We start from the raw sequence: 14,460 nt of genomic DNA, 5'->3' as shown, positions 1-14,460 counted from the left end.
TTGACCTGTTTGTCTCCTCTCTACCTAACTGCTCCACTATTCATCTTCCATCAGTCTGCCCCCCTTTCTACTTATTTCAGAAACACTCTCCCCCATTTCTGAAGAAGGGTCCAGACCCAAAACGTCAGCTTTCCTGCCTCTCTGATGCTGCCTGGTCTGCTGTGTTCATCCAACTCTACACCTTGTTATCTTGAGGACCTAAATATGTCTTGCTGCAGAGAACTCAGACAAGATTTCTGATATACGTGATAATGGAAGAAAGCTCATGGTTTTGCACAACAAACTTTTGGTATATTGGTAGATCTCCTAGAAAGGGGGCATGCAACATGAAGGAGCATGGCAGAATTTACCACTAAATTGGCACAGGGCCATATGCAGAGCTTGGAGCCCATATTCTGCAGCATAGAAGTCGTGACCAACTCTAGTGACACACATGGACCCCATCATAATGCAATACCTGATAATGTCTCATTTTCCATTTCAGCAAAAGCAAAAACTGCACAACATCTGACTGCAACTGTGGAAACTCAGACTGAACCCATGCAAACTCTGAATTCAGCCACCATGACGACATAAGGCAGGATGTCACTGCAGTTTAGCAACTCATTATTAGGATTGTTGAGGAACCATCCTGGTGGAGTGGCGCAATGAACATGAACCTGCTGTTTTTTTGTCATTCCTCCCCTCACCTGAGCCATATCCTTAGCGTCTGCAAACCCCCAGTCAAAATTGTCGTCATCCATAGAATGTTACATCTACAAAGGTGCTTTCAATGGCCAGAGCTTCTCGAAGTCATCTGTAAAACAGACAGGCTCCTTCTGCTGAGGTTCTGTATAATCAGGTCATTTGAGAATAGTTCTAGTGATCGCACCTACATCTTCCCAATCACAAACAGTATTTTCCTTTCTTCTTTTAATAATCATCATCTTGACTCCCTCAATTGACTGTTCACATTATAACTGATGCGAATTGCAAAGTAGAATCCAAATTCATGAGAGTTGATAATTACTGAGAGACAATCTGACTCTAATCACCTTTGTACATGCTCTTTGTATCTGTCTAATATGTACATTTGGTCTAATCTAATGATCCTTTGAGGTGTAACCCAGTGGCTAGACCTTGTGAGGTGTAAAGTCTGTGTTGTTCAACTAAAGAGACTGCAGATGACTTTTATTGATGCATTTAAGCAGATCTAGACCAGAAACACCTCGTAAGAGACACCATGCTGAATCTTAGGCTTTCTTTCTTGTCTAATTATCAGTTTTGTTGAGTTTCATGGTGCATTTCAGCTCTGTGAGGACGAGCAAGTTTTCTTACAAAACTTGCCTCAAAAATCACCTACCAGCCGTTTTCACAACTCTTTAGTCTGAGTCTAGCCCAATTCTGCCACTCACATTACTCAAAACAACTCACCACTGCGAGATATCCCAGAATCAATAGGTATTCCTGGCACTAGTGCCAATTTTAAAAGGCACCATGCAAGCAGAGAACCATTCTCAGCCCTACACAAGACTCAACATTAACCCTAGACATGGCAGGACAGGGAAAATTGACCTGCTGTGTTCATCCAGCCTCACATTTTATTATCTTGGAATTCTCCAGCATCTGCAGTTCCCATTATCTCTGATACTATCTTAACCTCACTGCGAAGCCTCTTCCAGGGAAAATTGACACCCTGCTTTGCAGGCAGGAACGTGGAGAGCCTGCCGAATCGGTAGTGCAGAGGTGGGTGTCTTCTTCTCCCAGGACTGCAAGTTAATGCCTTCCTGGAGAAGTGGATTCAGGATGATTCAATGCTGATGACAAGCCAGGGGCAGAAGCAGGTCAAGGTAGAGGATGAGGAGCATCCGGCTCAGGGAGATGTCACAGCCACAGTGTCCCCTGAATTGTGTGAGATCTACGAGAGGACCAAAGCTTTTTGGCTCTGACATCATCTCCTGGGGACGAGTGAGGCACATTACTCCTTTACAGAATGTGATAAGCTAGTCGCAAGGTTGATAGTCAGTCTGAAACAGCAGTGATAGAAATCAGACAGATTACATTTGGACCACCTAACGCCCATTGATGGAAAATAGTCTAATCTTCAAATAAAGAATCCACATTATTTTTTCAGCTATCCTTGTGAGTATTTAGCACATTTACATCTCAGTAGAATGTAACTGACACAAGAGATCTTCTGATGTTCCTGTTTTTAATGTTAACCCCCAAAACTGCAGGGCAGTTTTGTTTTGTTATTTTGGAGTGACAGAGTAAGTCACGTGTATACACTTCTTCCTGCTTATCTTGCAGACTAAAGTACATCACTCGTCCTGCCTTTATGTTTTCAGTAATATCTTTATTGTATTGCAATATTGGGAAAGTTACATGGAGCACCATTTAATAAAATATCAGTATATTACAATGTAGATTATCTGATACATTTATTGAAAATTGCCATCTTGGAATCTTTAAATTTTTACATCAGAAAATCCCAGTCGCTTCTTTGTAACATAACTGAGATCGTACTGTCCACTTCTCTCTATTATAACAGAGTGTCTCAGTCTCTGTGTTTACAGATTTCAGAAATGAGGATATGTTTCAGAAACAATAATTAAAATACTTGTATATCTTGTAACAAAGAAGACAATCAGTGAATTACAGAATCACGATTTATCAGCTTTGTGCACAAAATAGAAAATGTGCTTTTGAATCATGAGGGAAATAAATGAATGTCACATTAACTGAGACATTTCTCACTGTTTGAATTAATGCCAACGTATCTGGTGCAAATTAATCTGCAATTTTTCCAAAATGAGTCTGAATATTTGAACTATCTTCAAGCAAAGTCAGCTTTCTGCAACCTGGTGATCTGATATCAATACTATTAATGGCAGAAACAGATAATTGCCAAAAAGAAAGTAAACAATTATTGAAGCAACATTTTTTCGGTTACATTGCTCGTAACGTTTGTAGAAGGTCTGAAACAACTTGTGTCGAGGGATGTTTTTGTAATAGCTTCTTCCCTGTTCCACATTCTTGCCCATTTTGTTTCACTTGCAGAACCAAGTTCTTATGAACATTCTTCTCTGTTTCAGCCTCCTCTGATATTTTAGAAGTTCCTTAATACTTCTTCCAAGAGAGATTTTGTAGCAGGAAATGTCCCAAGGAAACACATCCAAAGAGCTCCTTTGTAGGCTGGCAAGCCTGAGCTCTATCTTAAGGGTCTACCTTTTTTCTTTAAAAAAAATTCTTGTTTAGAAACAGCTAAACATCGGAAGAGGCATGATATAGGCAGAGCCAAGCAATCCTATAAAAAAGAACAGATCAATTATCTGAACCAAAAACAGAAATTGTTGGAGAAACTCAGCAGATTTGGCAATATCTGTGGAGTGAAAGTAGCGTTAGTCCAGTGACTATCCCTCAGACCACAGCAGTCCTGTCCCATGCAGTCATGAATGTTGATGGACAGTTCCATAACTAGCAGGAAAGGGAGGCTGTATGCACGTTGTAAATTATGAACGCAGAAGACAAGGCTGAAGCATTTTCTTCTAACCTCTGTCAGAAGTGCTGAGTAGTCCTGAGTAGATGACATACCTCAGCCTTCTACTAATGTTTCTACATTCACAGAAGTCAGTGTTCAGCTTATTTGACTTACTTCATGTGATATGAAGAAATTTTGAGTACATTGGATATTGTAAAAGCCACAAGCAAGATAATAGCCTACTCCAGTGCTGATGACATGTGGTCTGAAGCTGCTTATGCCTCTGGTAGCTGTTTTAATCCATGTAAAATACTGGCACCCAACTGACATTGTAGGAAATTGTCCAAGGAAAACTATTCCCATTAAAGTCAAATCAGATTTGGTTCGGTAAATTACCTATTAGTCTTTCCTTAATCAATAGCAATCTGATGGAAAATGTTGTAAACAGTGCAATTAAGAGCAATTACACAACAAATGATCTCCAGACTTAATGGCAGCCCTGGTCCAAACATGGAGCAAAGAGCAAAATTCCAGTCAGGAGGTGAGAGCTGAAGCAAAGCTGGATTTAATGAAAATTATTGGGAAATGCAACAGTGATTGGAGTCATATCTAGCTCAAAGGAAGATGGTGTGTTTGGAGTCCAATCATCTCAGTCCCAGGAATTCCTCATGTCATGTCCTCAGCGCAAACTTTCCTCCATGACAAGGACAGAAACGTGGACATTCACTAATTAATACACAGTCTTCAGTGACATTTGTAACTTCAAATGCTGAAGTAATCCACTCCTGTATGCTGCAAGACCTGAACAATTTTCAGGTTTGAGCTAAGCATCGAACTTAAGCTTGGGCAATCAACATTTGTGTCAAAAAAGTGCTAGGCTATGTCTAACAAGAGAGACTCTAAATACCTTTCTTGGAAATTCAACAGAGTTACAATTACTGAGTGGCCCAACATCAACACCCTCACAGTGCCTATTGTCCAAACACTTAACAGAATCAGTCGCGTAAATACTGAGGCCACAGAAACAAGACCACAAAGCAAAGAGGTCAGAAACTAGAAAATCTGCAGCAAGTAACTCAACTGTTTACTTCCCAGATCCTTTACACTATTTAGATGCACAAGTAAACAGCATGATGGATTATTCCCACTTGGCTGGATGATTGCAACTCCAAAAGTATCCAAAAAACGTACATACCATCTAGGATAAAGCTGCCTGGTTAATTTGCACTGCATCTACTACATAAATTTTGCGCTGTCTTTTGTCAAGTATACACAGAGGGCAGGCATCTGTAAGTCATACTGCAAGAACTAATTAAGTCTTCTTCAACTATACCTTCCAACTAGCAAAACTCTCCCACTTTGAAGAATAAATACAAATGGTACATGGAGCACAACCATTTGCAAGTTCGTCTTCAATTCACATATCATCTTGGTTTGGAAATAGATCACCACTCCTTCATGATTGCAGGGTCAAAATCTGATAATATGTTCCCCAGGGCTGTGGATCTAGATACACCACACAAAGTGTAATGGTCAAAGAAGGTCACCTTCACAAGGATAACTGGTTGTGGGCATAGGCTCTGACCTTTCCAGTGGTGTTCACATCCAATGAAGAAACAGTAAAAAACAGTTCATCAGATAGCGCAAATTATATAATTGAATAGTATTTCCAGGTATTAATCTGTTAGAGGAGCTACATAATATTCAACTGACTAATTTTAACAAGGTTTTGTGTGTTGCCTAACTTTATAGGCAAAACTTTTTGCCATTTATTCAAATTACCTACCAAAGTAGCTGCCTCAACAGCATAAAATCAACTTTATTATAGCTGAGTTCTGATTCTTCTTTCACTCAACCAAAGGGGTTCACATTGCTTCAGAAATCATGGAAGTGAAGTGGTGCACATCTGGCATTAGGATCTGTATTTTCTAGAATGCATAGCTGAGTTACTTGTGAAATGAAAAGTTCCATAATAAGAGCATAGCTGATGAGGATAGTATCCACTATTCCATATTATATGCTATAATGGTTCATTTCTGTTTGTATGCTTACAGTTAGCAATATCACAATCCACTCAACAATATAGAACGGAAGGCTGGACGGGGATTAAGTTGGGATAAGTGAACAGCAATCATGATCGTGTCTCAGTCACATATTGTAGCTTGACAAACTCAGCAGAGTTAACGTTCTACAGTATCCTCACTCACTACCGGAAAGATTTCATCATATGACGGTGGTGGAATGCTATCAGGGACTTCATCAGCAGTTAACGTGGCTTCTGATTCATCCTGGCTTTCCTCAGACCTGTGGAGATATTTTACCAATATAGTATGAATTAGCATAAAAATACTCAAATAATTATAAGGTTTCAATTTATACCAATTTCTCACTAAAGATTCAACTGAATTATGAACCTTATACATTGAAAAATTATTGCAGTCAGAAGCATAGCAATGATGAATAATAGCATAGATTCTGAATTTTTGTTCATGATAAATCAGAGGATATTCTAATTTATAAAACTATGATTTTTGGTCTGCATCAGGACCATTGAATTACTGCGAATAAATCATATTCCTTTTTTGTTAAACTGTAAGCTGGTACTTTGGTGGATTGTAATTCATGGAGTTTGTTTTGCTTAGGGAGGGGGGGGGTTAGGGGAATCGGAATACGATGCCGATAAAATCCAGTCCCAAGATTTTGACCTATATTTTATGAGAACTGTAACTGAGTGGCTTTCATATATGAAATAGATGAATTATTTTTACAAGTCACCCCCGTATCCAACATAGAATCACACCTACTCCTGCTTTTTGAAGACATGTATCCTGCTAGCTCCATTGCTTTAGTACCATGTGGTATTCACTGTCCATCAACGGGCAGGCTCCTTGATCTGTCTCCATTGGGCATATTAGTGGATTCTTGGCAGTTACTAAGAAAAATACTGGTCTGGGAAAAAAACTTTTCTGCATGCTGCAATCACTCTGATGCATGCTACTATCTTGTTGTGTGGATGATTTCTAACTCTACTTAGTGTCCGAAGAACTGTTTCTTCATCCCAAGGTTCATTCTGTATGAACACTTTACTTACAGCTGAGTACATAAGTACACTCTCTCCAGGCTCTCGTTGAGTTGCATCATTGTACATTCTGCTGATGTCTCATTATTCTACATCTCTTCCCCACTGTCAAATCTATTCATCCCCCTTATTAATATCTTCCATCATCCCACCCCCTCAAAGTCTCAGACTTCACAATGTTAGACTTTATGGCTCTTTGACCAATCTCCCTGATGTTAAGGTCTTAATTCTGAGGTTTTGGATGCCCTGCACTCCTCATAACTTCATTTGGATGCTCCTCCACTGCTTGTTTGCAAAGCTTTCTTGTTCCATTTCAACCTCAGATAAGGAGACTCCTACTGTTTTCTTGTTCAATTATATGTTCAAAAATATGTTCTGATTTCACCTTATTATCCCTCAGTCAGTTTCCTTATATGATATTGGCTGCTGTTTTTTTTCTATAATAATTCCTTAACACTGTGGACTTCTTATCCATACGCTATGCCTGGGTTGTCACTCTGGTGACTCTTGCAATCTGTACCTTTTCTAGGCTGGGCATATCTTCGTTCTTCTTCACACTGCTTTTGTCTGTTTCAGTCATTCTCAGTGATGGTAGGCTATAGCTTCTGATACAATGATTGAAGTTATGTTCTCAGTCTCCCACTCATCAATGACTCTGATGGTGATATTTCATTTGTAGTGATGATGATCTGCAGCTAAATGGTGCAAGATTTAACCCTTGTTTATCTTCAATACTCTTGTTGATTTAGACTCCTCACTCAGTTTCAGCATTCATTTGGGGATGGTGGAGCAAACGTGAAATTATAAAAATTAGATCCATGTGAAAATCACGTGAATGTCAAACTATTGTTTGAGACACTGGGCTAGATCTTATTTTGTTTTGACTGAGTGTCAACTTCATCAAGGTTTGTGGAGGGTTTCTTACTGCAAGGTCCAGCGAATTTTCTGACCGCATCTTACCTAACTCGCCTCATCAATTACCTGCCTTTCCTCTCTCATCTGATTCTGGTCAGATTATATCAATCACCACTGCCAGGATATCCCAGAATCGACCAGTATCCTTGCTGCCAGCAACATCTTTAAAAGGCTGCTTGCAACTGGGCGAGCACCAGTCAGCCGCCATTCCTGACATTTGTGCAGATGTGACAGATAAGGGAAAATTGGAATCCCGTTTTGCCTGGTTGACAGATGGTGTATCCTCTTCCCCCAGACCTCAAGAGGAGGCCACAACAGCGAACAATGCCAACCTGATCTGAGGCTGCCACCTAGGTCAGTGTAATCTCAGCCATCTGGAGGAATGCCCAGCACCCTAGGATGTAGGTCAATGACATTCTCCATTTTGTCAATGTGAATGCCACCATCTTCCTTCTGATACCTCACACTCTATTTCTGCTACTGGAGCTACCTCACACCAAGACTGCTGCTCTACCACTCTCACCACAGCATGCAAAGTTTTCCCTTACTCCTAACACCACTAATTCTGTATGCCTCCTACACTGTCTTCCCACCTGAGCAGGACATATCTCCAACTGCACTGAGAATAATAGCTGCAGCATTCACTTCCATCCCCTGTAATATCTGCCTGTCTCTCATTCAGGAGGGAAACAGCACACAATAGGGCAGAAAAGTCAAGGGACAGCTTTAGCTCCTTACCCTTTATGAGGAGAGCATCCAGACTGTGACCACCCTGAGTAACTGACCAATCATGTCCAAGCCTCTGGTCTGATATTGGAGGCTGTCCCTGTCTTATTGTGCTAGTTTCCTGATCAAAGACTATCTCCCTTAACTTGATTGAAAACTGCTGACAAACATGACAAGTTTTTCAGTTTTGTATTCCTGCTAAATGACATGTCAACGTCAGTGAGCTGAGGCCCAAGTTGCAAAAGGCAAGACAAGGCCGGCAGGTGTGTTTGAAATATCCAGGTAGGTCCAAAGTGAGTGAGCATTGAGAACACAAATGAACAGCCAGGAAGAACAATCTGGTCCAGTCCATGTTTTCTTGTTCAATTGTATCAATGTGTTCTGGGTAAATGTCCCTGACCGCACAATGTCTTTGCTGCAGCATTACAAAAATAGTTATCTTTGCGCCCTCAAAGTGTGGAGTTTTATTGTGAGTGGATTGGCTGATAAATGTTCACATGTCCACTTTGCTACTAATTGTACGAGCCCATTTTTCCATCACAGTATATGATTTAAGGGCTTTGACGACTGGCCCATTCTTTCCATTTTCTGCACCTCAACAGTGTTGCCCCAATACTGTTGAAATTGCATCAGCCACAGTGTGCTAAAATTTTGATGAGATCAGGAATTGTTTGATTTTGTCAAGCACTATTTCCTGGTTAATATTCCAACATTATTTTGATCCAGCATAACAGCTATCTTAAAGGTTCATTAACTTCAACTTTTGCTTGGCAAAACATTCCCATATGATTTACCATTCCAAGGAACCTTTGAAGCTTGACAATATTCTTGGCTCTCTAATAAATTTGGTTTTATGGAATTTACCGAGCCCTGTAGCCTAGATTAGGCAGCCAAGAAATGTAATTCTCGGTTCGCATATGCCCACTTCCAATTTTAAACCTGCATTCTGAAGCACCTCGAAGACAGTTCTCAGTCTTTGGTTAATTTCCTTTTTCACAACTTCATGGATTGTTACAATGCTCATGTGACATTGCCTTTTGAAACATTTCTGGTGTGGATGCTTTTCCAAAGGGTAGCCTGCTAAGACAATAGTCCACAATGGTGTAATAAATGTAGTCAGCTTTCTGGAATCTTCATTCAAAGTAATTGATAGAATCCACTGCATGCATCCAGTCTGGTGAATGGAGTAGTCTCAGCTAGATTTGCTAGATTTTCATTCACTGAAGCAATTTGGTGAATTTCTCATCCCAGTGTTTGGCTCACATACGTTTCATTCACATAAATTTTCACAGAACCATTAGATTTAGAGACTGTAGCCATTCTTGAACACCAACTTGTCAGTACTATGCAGTAACTGGTGAATTTATTCCTTGTCTGAGCATGCAATGTGTTTCTTTTTTAAAATATAACCAAGAGTAAAGGTGTGGCCCTTCCCTCAGCGAACACAAACGGATTGATTTCGCATTATCCCACTTGGTGATTGGTGAGCTCTTCTCCATTTTGATGGCCTATCCTTTGCATGGGTTTTCTCCATTGGAACCTAAATGCTGAATCACTTTGCTCAGTAATCTGCACTTTTTTTTTCTAGCATCAAATCCTCTCCATCTTGTAAAATATCTGATTAGGCCTCATCTGAAATTCTGACCATGATTTTGTTGCAAACTAATTCTAACTTCAACCCTCATATGTACAAAGTTTGTCTAAGAACAAATACATGCTTTCCCCAGACCATTGTTTTCTCCTGATTTATTGTCGAATTGTGAAATTTCTCCGAACACTGAAGTATACATCAACCACCCTCAATAATTCCTCATACCAGACTGGACTCACCTTTAAATTAGGCCAGGTGAGGACAGGAGGTTTCTTTTTACAAAGGACTGCAGTGAACCATTCGGGCCTTCCCGGCAATTCCATAAATTCGTCCACATATTTTTTACTGATGGCAACTTGTTACTTCCAGTTTTCTCATTGTGAGCTTTGAACTCATGTTCTCATGATTATTAATCCAGGCTGTGGGTACCTAATCCACAAATAGTTTGAGCCTCCCACAGAACTGTGATTAATATTACTAGAGACTAATTTTATGATGATGATTTATTGTAAAACGTTCTTCTTTCAGAGTCCAGACGTAATAACTTTATTCTCAAGTTTAAGAACGTCACATTAGGGAACAGAGGAAATATGTAATTTGCCAGCAGATTAGGTTAGAGCCCGCCTTCAGTTTACAAAGTTCTTGCTTGGGTGAAATATCCCAAACACAATCAAAAACTTTGAAGTGGGCAAATAAAAACATTAATAGTTAATGTATTTACAATACATAAAAATCAATGAATAGATTTAAGACATGTTTTCTTTTGCAGGATTAACATTTGAATTTGTTTTGCATAAAATTTATTTTCGACTTTAGAAAAGTCTCACACCATGGTAGAAATGCTGAGTATTTTTTTTCTCTAAAAGCCTCTTGATTGATTGGTCTGGGAATAAACTGTCAAATATTTATATTTAGGTAAATTGTTGTGATTATTAATCTCTATTTGCTTTCTTCAATATAATGTTAAATGCATGGATTTTCAATATTAACCTCAAAGGTGACCATTCTGGAGTGACAGGGCTGGCATCTGAAGAGAAACTGGATCAGTAAGGATAGTCGGTTTTAAAAGGGAGAGGAATGAACTCATGAAAACCTATAAAATTCTAACAGAACCAGACAGGGTAAAAGTGGGTGGGAGGTTCCTAATGAAACTAGGGGTCATAGCCTACTGACGTAGTGTAGGCCATTCAGAAGAATTTTTTTATCCAGAGAATGCAACCCCAAGTAATTCACCAAGCTAATGGAATTTTCTGCCACAAAATAATGGTAAAAGCCAAAGCATTTAATGCTTTCCAGAAAAAGTTAGATATAGTCCTTAGCTATCAAGGGGTATGGGGAAAAGCCAGGAGCAGGTTACTGAGTTAGATTATCAGCGATCATCATATTGTATGGTGGATAATTTACATAAATACACTTTTCATTCTTCCTAGTCTACCCAGCTCAATGTCTACAAGGTCAGAAATCACACAGCACCAAGTTATAGCCCAATAGATTTATTGAAAACTCAAGCTGTTGAAGCCTCACTCCTTCTTCATTCGTGAGAGAGGTAGTATCAGACACACAGCTTGTAAGCAAAAGATCAAAGGGTCACACTACTGATGAGGATGTATTAAATCTTTAATCGATCAGAAGGTTTTAATTGATTAATATGTACATGTAAATCCCCAAATTCCTTTCAAGTCACTGAGAGTACCAAAAGGTTTTATCAGTGTAAAAAAGAGGTGGCATTTTAGGTCAGACAATGCATGTTAGATGTGAGGCCTTGTTAAGAATCTGTTTGTGTTCTGGTTTGAAGTCAGACTGGTTTTATGTCTAAAGTAAGAATTTATAAAATGCCAAATTGACAGACTACCTATAAGTTGTGTGCTTTTTGAACAAAATACAATGTATATACAAATTCACCCCATAGATTCATGTGTGTGTGTGTGTATGTATGTATATGCCTGTATGTGTTTGTATGTATGTATGTATGCCTGTATGTGAATGTATGTCTGTGTATGAGTATGTGTATATGTATGCCTGTGTATGAGTGTGTGTGTATGTATGCCTCTGTGTGTGTGTCTGCGTGTGTGTGTGTGTGTGTATGTGTGTGTGTGTGTGTATGTATGCCTGTGTATAAGTGTGTGTATATGTATGCCTGTGTATGTATGTGTGAGTGTGTGTATGCATGCCTGTGTGTATGTGTGTGTATATGTATGCCTGTGTATGTGTGTGTGTATGTATGCCTGTGTGTGAGTGTATGTACATGTATGCCTGTGCATGAGTGTGTGTGTGAGTACGACATGAACCCAAGATCCTGGTTGAGGCTGTCCTCACTGGTGCAGAACTTGGCTATCAGCATTCTGTTCGATGATTCTATGTTGTTGTGTATCCTCAAGTGTAGCTTGGAAGATGTTTACCTGAAGATCTGAGGCTGAAAATCCTTGAAGGCTGAAGTGTTGCCTCACTGGGAGGGAACGTTCCTGTCGGGTGATTGTTACGCGGTGTCCATTCATTCATTATCATACATGCATAAAAGCTCTCTCCCACACACGCACACACATATTCTCTCTCTGTCCCTCACACATACAGATGGACACAGACACACACACACACACACACACACACACACACACGCTCTCTCTCTCTCCCTCACACATACAGATGGACACATACACACACACACACACACACACACACACACACACACACAAACACGTGTGAATCTATGGAGTGAATTTGTATTTGTAGATACATTCTATTTGTTCAAAAGGCACACAATTTGTAGATCGTCAATTTGGCATTTTATAAATGCCTATTTTATAAATAAAACCAGTCTGACTTCAAACCAGAACATAAACAGATTCTTAACAAGGTCCACACCTAACATGTGTTGTCAGACCTAAAACAGTGTTCTTTACACTGATAAAACCTTTTGGTCTTTCAGAGCAGTGACTTGGAAGGAATTCAGTGATTTACAAATACATATTAATCAATTAAAACCTTCCAACTGATTAAAGATTTAACAGCATCTTAAGTTTGTCTAATATCTCCTCATCAGGGGTGTGACCCTTTGATCTTTTACTTATAAATTCTGTGCCTGATACTACCACTCTCACTAACACCTGAAGAAGGAGTGAGACTCTGAAAGCATGTGTTTTCAAATAAACCTGTTGGACTATAACCTGACGTAGAATGATTTATGACCTTGTCCATCTCAGTACAATACCAGCACCTCTACATAATATCTAAAGGCTAATTGGTACAAGAATTAGGTGGATAAATGCATTGGAATGTTTCATGTAATAAAAGCCTTTATAAATTCACCACTGGTAACTTATTAGAGGTCCTTAATAATATCCATTACAGATCCAAAGATTTCTGGTGACACAATAAAGATAAAAAAGCTTTTATTATATTTCTATCACGAAGGTTTTTAGACTGATGTAGCTAGTGCAGTATGTGAGTCTCAGAAAATAGTCCTGTGTTCAGAAATAAAGCACCACACATAACTAATTGACATAAAGCACTACATACTGTATATTAAGAAGGGAGTCAACTAATCTAAGCAGTTTAAAAGGAACTTCGAAACAATTTTTCTCTGTGTGCCATGTTGATTCTCCTCCGGCATGAGTTCATTAAATTTGTCTTCTATAGGGAGCTAAAACATAAGTAATGGCTTATAGAACGTACCTGATTATTTCGTTCTCTGGTCCTTGGTAAGGAGGGCAATTATCATCTCCTGCAAAAGCTGTGCTATCCAGAGGGTAGATGGTATAGTACTGTGGAGGACATGGGGTTGTCCCTGTAGTACCATCAGCTGGATTAGTGTTCTGAGCGTTGTTCAGCGATTGCAAGCGGGTTGTGTTCATGGTAATGCCATCTTGGGTAGGAGATGCATATGGAGGAGGAATATACTGTACAACAGTAGCTCCATGGAAAGTTATAGGCTGATTAATTCCTGTAAAAACAAATGATTGTCCACAGGGCGTTTGCTCAATCTCCAATGCACTCTCATTAATTTGCTTGCAAGTTTTGCAAGTTAACATTCGGAACTTACAAACAGCAATGAGAACAAAAGTGACTCCCACAGAAAGTAGAATTGGTCCTAGTAACTGTGTCCATTCTAAATCACTGGTGCCATAGTATTTAATCCAGCCCATTATTGTGAAAGTTATACCCACTAGAACCAAAAAAACACCTGAGAATAGCAATGTGGCCCCAGCCTTATCACCATCTGACACCTGGACTCCAGGAGTTCTAGGTTGACAGGGAGTCACGGAAAATACATTAACAGGGAAATCTTCCACATTGCTGCTCCGTTGCTCCATTTGCATTGCACAGTCAGTGCTGAATGATAGTCCCATGGAAGTAAAGGGGATTGCTATGTCTGTTGGAGTAGTATATAGTGTTTAAAGTTCAGCCTAGTTACAATAAAAGCACTTAGGTACAAGTTAATAATTGATGTCAGAATATTTAAAATTCTTGGAAGTTGCAGAACTGGATTGTGTCGTCTTTGCATTTTCTATTCTGATGACTAAAGTATTTAATGAGGCATTAAATCTAAAAGATCTACCTTGGCATAGCCTTTCACTTGGTAAACCTGTTGGGAAAACTTGCAGATCACAACACACACAACAGCATTTATTTCCACAATAGATTCCCCTGAACTTTGAAGAATCTTATTTCAATCTTCTATTACTTTGCTGG

At 39.4% G+C, this 14,460-nt stretch overlaps 1 protein-coding gene and 1 long non-coding RNA gene across 3 annotated transcripts in view; one reads left to right on the top strand and one right to left on the bottom strand.

The window, feature by feature from the left end:
• LOC125451195 (uncharacterized) overlaps window positions 1-4,008 on the top strand; it is a 128,973-nt gene extending 124,965 nt beyond the window's left edge. For both annotated transcript variants that reach the window (XR_009445601.1, XR_007247245.2), the window contains one exon: window positions 485-4,008. This is a non-coding gene — a long non-coding RNA (uncharacterized LOC125451195). The remainder of the gene's footprint in view (window positions 1-484) is intronic.
• Window positions 2,315-14,138, bottom strand: tmem174 (transmembrane protein 174). The gene is made up of 2 exons (XM_048528036.2): window positions 13,444-14,138; window positions 2,315-5,764 (listed from the first exon to the last, which is right to left on the bottom strand). The coding sequence occupies exons 1-2, from the start codon at window positions 14,115-14,117 to the stop codon at window positions 5,641-5,643; spliced, it is 798 nt and encodes a 265-aa protein (XP_048383993.1). The 5' UTR covers window positions 14,118-14,138; the 3' UTR covers window positions 2,315-5,640.
• Between the last annotated feature and the right edge of the window lie 322 nt (window positions 14,139-14,460).

Source organism: Stegostoma tigrinum, chromosome 3 (assembly GCF_030684315.1).
Source record: "Stegostoma tigrinum isolate sSteTig4 chromosome 3, sSteTig4.hap1, whole genome shotgun sequence".
Classification (NCBI taxonomy): domain Eukaryota; kingdom Metazoa; phylum Chordata; class Chondrichthyes; order Orectolobiformes; family Stegostomatidae; genus Stegostoma; species Stegostoma tigrinum.
The sequence above is the reverse complement of the archived record's forward strand: the minus strand, read 5'-3'. Positions and strand labels throughout refer to the sequence as shown.

What these genes read in the sequence shown, in the direction of transcription:
- tmem174 (XM_048528036.2), bottom strand. Translation starts at nt 14,117, where the DNA reads ATGGGACTATCATTCAGCACTGACTGTGCAATGCAAATGGAGCAACGG. An exon ending in CCAGAGAACGAAATAATCAG is followed by an intron (nt 5,765 to 13,443) that starts GTACGTTCTATA and finishes ATATCTCCACAG; the next exon opens with GTCTGAGGAAAGCCAGGATG.